Source organism: Myxine glutinosa, chromosome 8, assembly GCF_964187855.1.
Source record: "Myxine glutinosa chromosome 8, kmMyxGlut1.1, whole genome shotgun sequence".
In the NCBI taxonomy this organism is placed as follows: Eukaryota; Metazoa; Chordata; class Myxini; order Myxiniformes; family Myxinidae; genus Myxine; species Myxine glutinosa.
The window spans coordinates 8,409,503-8,415,679 of NC_136268.1; the positions used below are offsets into that span (position 1 = coordinate 8,409,503).

The 6,177-nt window shown below is 54.8% G+C and overlaps 1 protein-coding gene across 1 annotated transcript in view; it reads left to right on the forward strand.

The window, feature by feature from the left end:
- Window positions 1-2,001: 2,001 nt before the first annotated feature.
- TSG101 (tumor susceptibility 101) overlaps window positions 2,002-6,177 on the forward strand; it is a 45,527-nt gene continuing 41,351 nt past the window's right edge. Inside the window, exon 1 of the mRNA XM_078782903.1 lies at window positions 2,002-2,143. Within this exon, the coding sequence (XP_078639029.1) occupies window positions 2,102-2,143 (42 nt within the window). The 5' untranslated portion in view covers window positions 2,002-2,101. The remainder of the gene's footprint in view (window positions 2,144-6,177) is intronic.

Below are 6,177 nucleotides of genomic sequence, written 5' to 3' on the forward strand. Positions count from 1 at the left end.
GAAAGACCACCAACCTGCCTGCGGTGAGTGAGTGAAAGGCCCTCGGCGTTGACTACATCGCAGGAGATTCCAATGATTCTGAAAGCTTTGGCCTCAACAGCGTGAAGCCGAGCAAGGTGTGAGGCAGGAGCACCAGCCCAGAGGGGGGAACAGTATTCCATTGAGCTGCGGATGAAAGCCTTGTATGTGGTGAGGAGCTCAGGTGTGCCAAGGAAGGACTTCGCATGACGGAGGATGCCCAGTCGGCGACTGGCTTTGGAGGCCAGCTTGGAAATGTGGTTTTCCCAAGAAAGATCATGGCAGATAGTGAGACCCAAAAGCTTGAGCGACAGAACTTCTTGGAGAGGATTGTTGAGAAAGTAGATGGGACCACTTTTCGCACTTGTGTTAGTGTTGAAAAACCACTTTTCGCATTTGTGTTGGTGCAGGAAACCACTTTTGCACTTGTATTGGTGTGGAAAAAATCGATCGATTGACATCGATCCAAGGTATGCCTCGAGGCATACCTTGGATCGATCGATCCAAGGTATTTGCCGTGGACCAGTGAACTGGTGAACACCTGGGCAGTGGGTCAACCTGCAACCAACTACCTGTAGAACAGACTTGGAGTGTACGTAAGGATACGGTAGATCCAGGCTTGAGTATGGCTAGCAGTGCGAGTGCCAACCTTGGCTACCAAGAGACGCTCTCCCCGGACGTTCTTGTTCGTTACAAAGAGAAGATTTCTGTCATTGGGTGTGACCCTTATGGTCTATCAAATGATCAATTTGAGAAGAATGTGAGCAAGTGGCCTCAGGTGACTCACATCGACGTGATCAACTACCTGTTGTTCAGCAAATCGGCCTATACCAAAGATGAGTTGAAGAAGTATAAATCCCTCGAGGCATACAGGTTGTACCAAGATGGATGGGTGCGAGAAATCCTACACAAAGAACTGAATGACGTCCACTTGATTCGATCCAAGGTATTAATATATTAAACAAACATGTATTTTTTAAAGCTGCTTGTGTTAATGTTATGGACCTGATTGATTAAGTGCCCTCCATTTGTTCAAAAACCACTGCAGTTTTAAGCTGTGCATGCATGTGTGCATACTTTGTAGACATGTGACGCACAGTGCGAAGTGAGTGCCGCCATGTGTGCTTTGTGCGTATGGCCATAAGTCATCACCTATATATTTGTATGGTTATACAATGAAACATGTTCTTACTTACTGTTAACAAAATGCTCGGAGCAGACAGGTGTGCGATCCCACTGTGATTCTGTTTGGATGTCACTGCGATTGATGGCAGCCTTCCACAAACGCCGCCTCTCTTCACTTAAATTTCCTGTTTCCTCACCCTGATTCAGTAGAAGTTTGGGCGTTTTGTAAAACTTAACTCCTGGCCTAACGCCTGGCCTGTTTGAACAACGAAATACGCCGCAAATTGGCATGATTGGTCGTGAACAAAAACTATTTAATGTGAATCCGCTGACGACATTGTTCGAGAGGGTATCAAAATGGCCGAGGTGTCCCAGGGTGCCCTGCGCGCGTGCTCCGATGACGTCACAAGAAAACAAAGAAACCCGTGTTAACGGGCTATTCACTATTCAGTGCTTTTGAGTTCTTTCGAGTTGAGCTAGAATAAATAGCTCGGTGAAACTTCGTTCCTGGTGTCGTCCATTTTGTCCGGCTTTATCGTGCGAGCATACCTCCACACCACAGTCTAAGGAAATATTCCGGATGAGCATGCACTCTGGTACCCTTTATATTAATGTAAGATAAAATGTATCCTGAAAGACTAATAGTAATAAATGTTCGTGATAAATTGCGAATAAATAATTTGAAAGTTATTTTGAATAGACTAAATCTACAGCATAAAAAGTATTTATTGTACAACTTATGTCGGCCATGGCGAAGTAGTTCGTGGCAAAGCATCGAAACGTCCGTTGTTTCAGGCTTCTTGTCGCTGTGCGATGACCGTACTCTCTGTAATAAAATTAATCATGTACTGTACCTGAACTAAGAGTGTTTTTGATGCGAAAATGTGATGTACCCAGGAAGAACACTTCCGCCAATACAGGAGTTTTCTTGAAGCCTGGCGTATTGTAGTGAGGAGCCATGGGTACCAACGAAGGTGCGATAAAGAAGATGTTACAAAAGGTAAACGAAGGTTTACAAATCCGTTTGTATTTATCGATATTATATTATAACGTGTTTAACAACCTTTACAAACCGCAGTCGTGTATTTTGAACCGTTTGTCTGTGTCGCTGTTACTGTTACTGTTAGTTCCTTCCGTCGTCGTGGATATTTGTGATTTGTACGACCCTGGTGTTGCTTTTAATAAGACGAGAATATAAATTGACACCAACCAGAAAATCCCACATCCGCTGCTTGTCCCCATTAATATAATAACGAGGTGTGGTAATAAATGGTCGAGTTCGGGGACACAGAGTGGGGGGAGTCGAGTGGAGAGGGGACGGGGGGGGGGGTCGAGTGGGGAGGGGACTGGGGGGGGGTCGAGTGGGGAGGGGACTGGGGGGGGGGGGGTCGAGTGGGGAGGGGACTGGGGGGGGGGTCGAGTGGGGAGGGGACTGGGGGGGGGTCGAGTGGGGAGGGGACTGGGGGGGGGGGGTCGAGTGGGGAGGGGACTGGGGGGGGGGTCGAGTGGGGAGGGGACTGGGGGGGGGGGTCGAGTGGGGAGGGGACTGGGGGGGGTCGAGTGGGGAGGGGACTGGGGGGGGTCGAGTGGGGAGGGGACTGGGGGGGTCGAGTGGGGAGGGGACTGGGGGGGGTCGAGTGGGGAGGGGACTGGGGGGGGTCGAGTGGGGAGGGGACTGGGGGGGGTCGAGTGGGGAGGGGACTGGCGGGGTCGAGTGGGGAGGGGACTGGGGGGGGGGGGGTCGAGTGGGGAGGGCACTGGGGGGGTCGAGTGGAGAGGGGACGGGGGGGGTCGAGTGGAGAGGGGACGGGGGGGGTCGAGGGGACGGGGTGGGGTCGAGTGGAGAGGGGAAGGCGGGGGGTCGAGTGGAGAGGGGACGGGGGGGGTCGAGTGGAGAGGGGACGGGGGGGGGGTCGAGTGGAGACGGGATAAGGGGGGTGAGTGGAGAAGGGACGGGGGGGGGGGTCGAGTGGAGGGGGGACGGGAGGGGGGGTCGAGTGGAGAGGGGACGTGGGGGGTCGAGTGGGGAGGGGGCTGGGGGGGGTCGAGTGGGGAGGGGACTGGGTGGGGAGGGGACTGGGGGGGGGTCGAGTGGGGAGGGGACTGGGTGGGGAGGGGACTGGGGGGGGTCGAGTGGGGAGGGGACTGGGGGGGGGGTCGAGTGGGGAGGGGACTGGGGGGGTCGAGTGAGGAGGGGACTGGGGGGGGTTGACTGGAGAGGGGTCGGGGGGTCGACTGGAGAGGGGTCGGGGGGGGTCGAGAGGGGATGGGGGGGTCGAGTGGAGAGGGGACGGGGGGGTCGAGTGGAGAGGGGACAGGGGTGGGGGGTCGAGTTGAGAAGGGATGGTGGGGGGTCGAGGGGACGGTTGGGGGGTCGAGGGGACGGTGGGGGGGTCGAGTGGAGAGGGGACGGTGGGGGGGGGGTCGAGTGGAGAGGGGACGGGGGGGGTCGAGTGGAGAGGGGACGGGGGGGGTCGAGTGGAGAGGGGACGGGGGGGGTCGAGTGGAGAGGGGACGGGGGGGGTCGAGTGGAGAGGGGACGGGGGGGGTCGAGTGGAGAGGGGACGGGGGGGGTCGAGTGGAGAGGGGACGGGGGGGGTCGAGTGGAGACGGGATAAGGGGGGTGAGTGGAGCAGGGACGGGGGGGTTTGAGTGGAGAGGGGACGGGGGGGCTGTGTGGAGAGGGGACGGGGGGGGCCGTGTGGAGAGGGGATGGGGGGGGCCGTGTGGAGAGGGGACGGGGGGGTCGAGGGGACCGGGTGGGGTCGAGTGGAGAGGGGACGGTGGGGGGGTCGAGTGGAGAGCGGACGGGGGGGGTCGAGTGGAGACGGGATAAGGGGGGTGAGTGGAGCAGGGACGGGGGGGTTCGAGTGGAGAGGGGACGGGGGGGTTCGAGTGGAGAGGGGACGGGGGGGGGGGTCGAGTGGAGAGGGGACGGGGGGGGTCGAGTGGAGAGGGGACGGGGGGGTCGAGTGGAGAGGGGCGGGGGTCGAGTGGAGGGGGGACGGGTGGGGGGGTTCGAGTGGAGAGGGGACGGGTGGGTGGGTGGGGGGTGGTTTTATGGGAGGGTCGAATGGATAGGGGACGGGTGGGGGGGCAAGTGGGGGGTGGTCGAATGGAGAGGGGATGGGGGGAGGGGTCGAGTGGGGGGAGATGAGTTGAGGGGGCGACGAGTCGAGTGGGGGGGGGGGGGAGTCAATTCAAAAAGAGCACAACTCTGTGAACATTGACGAAACGCCCTGAAAGTCGAACTTGTTCTGTATCTTATAACAAATCCATGTACCAAGTTTATGTTGAATATATCAAAGGGTAATGGCGAAAAGTCTGGAAAACCACGGGTGGGACGGATGATGGAGAGCAAACTGATGGTTTAGTCCCCTCAGGTGAAACCAGCAGAGAACTAATAACAACTGTACACACCAAGGCATCAGGATGTGTACAGAGCGATCCATTGGCGGCTGTTACGTGCTCCTCCCCAAACCCCGGTCACGGTGTACCTCCGAGCCCCGAGAGGAGTCACGGCAGAAAGATGTGTTATTCTGTATGTCAAGGATCAATCGTGAAACCACACCAATTGTTACCAACAAACAAGTATTGTATTAAGATCACACAAGAATAACTACAACAACAATAGTAATCAATTGTACAACCAATATATATTTCCTATGATGGTGCCATCAGGTTCGTACAATATAACTCACTGTGCTCCAAGTGAGCGAAAAGAAGAACATTCCCAATGTCTCTTTCCCGGCTTCAAGCCAAAGTTGATTCCGGCTTCAAGCCAAAGTCGATCCACTCCAGTGATCGTCTGTACGATGTTGTATCGAGACCAGAATCCCGTTGGGTTGGCAGTTACACTGCCAAAGATGGGCGAAGGTGTCCTCGAGAAGCGGCGGGGAAATCACACCTTCAGGTATGGACGTTTGACGGCTCTCAATCGGCGAACCGCAGATTTCCCACTGAAAAGTCACGTTACACACACACACCAAATTAACGTCTGGATGCGGTGAGAATGGTTGGAGCGAAGTGAAAAACCTTGAGCGATGCGCAAAGCGCGTGAGTCAAAATGGCCGACGGCCCGTTCTCGAGGCGTAACGGCACTACGATGATTCTCCTCGGAATCAACCGCAAAACCTGACACGCAGGTTGATCTGTCACAGCGATAACAACTCTGTCGCAGGAATCCCTTTCCTGGGAAACCCAAAGTTCACTCGTGACTCTCGTTCACTAATGTTCACTCCAGACCTCGAAGCAGCTCGGCTTCTTGTCCGACTCACTCGCTCCGCCTTCTTTTTCTCCTCTTCCTCTTCTTCCTCTTCGTCGTCGTCCGGTTCCAGTTTCATTTAAAACATTAACTTTTTTACCTTTTGAAAATAGTAATCTCTATTTCCCCCAAACGACAACAATAATAGTACATGGAATCAAAAATGTTTACAGTGGATGAAAACCACAACAACGGAAGTGACGGATCCGTAACATGGCATGTCCAGAAAAACCTCAATATGCCAGCCCAGGAAACGTCATGGAAGGGCAAAGCAAGAGGTGCACATCAAGTGTGTGGAGATCCTCTACGTTGTGTCGTCGCCAAGCAACTCATCCTCACTCTCACCCTCAAATCCTCGCCCCTTACATCCTCTCCCCCTTACACCCTCTCACCCTCTCCTCTCTCTGATGTACATTCCTCGTCACAGAGTATCTGTGTCGTTTCAGCAGCTTTCTGAGCAAAGCTTATACTGGGTGGTGTACCATTGTCTTCCTAGCAGTTGTTCGGCAGGAATTTGTTCATGGTGCCAGCGATAGCTCGCCAACCCGTCGTGAAGAGCACAATTTGATCCTCAACGTCCATCAACTCATTTCTTCAGACGGGACGCCAGTTTAACGTCCATCAGAGGGGTGAATCCCCCTGCCGGTCAAACACCGGGATGACAGTTTATAACTGGGTCAGGAATCGAACCCAGGCTAGACAACTTGGAGGTGACTGTGAGGCCATCCTGGCAACCTCCCTCCCCACCAATCACATCCCTACCCACAAAT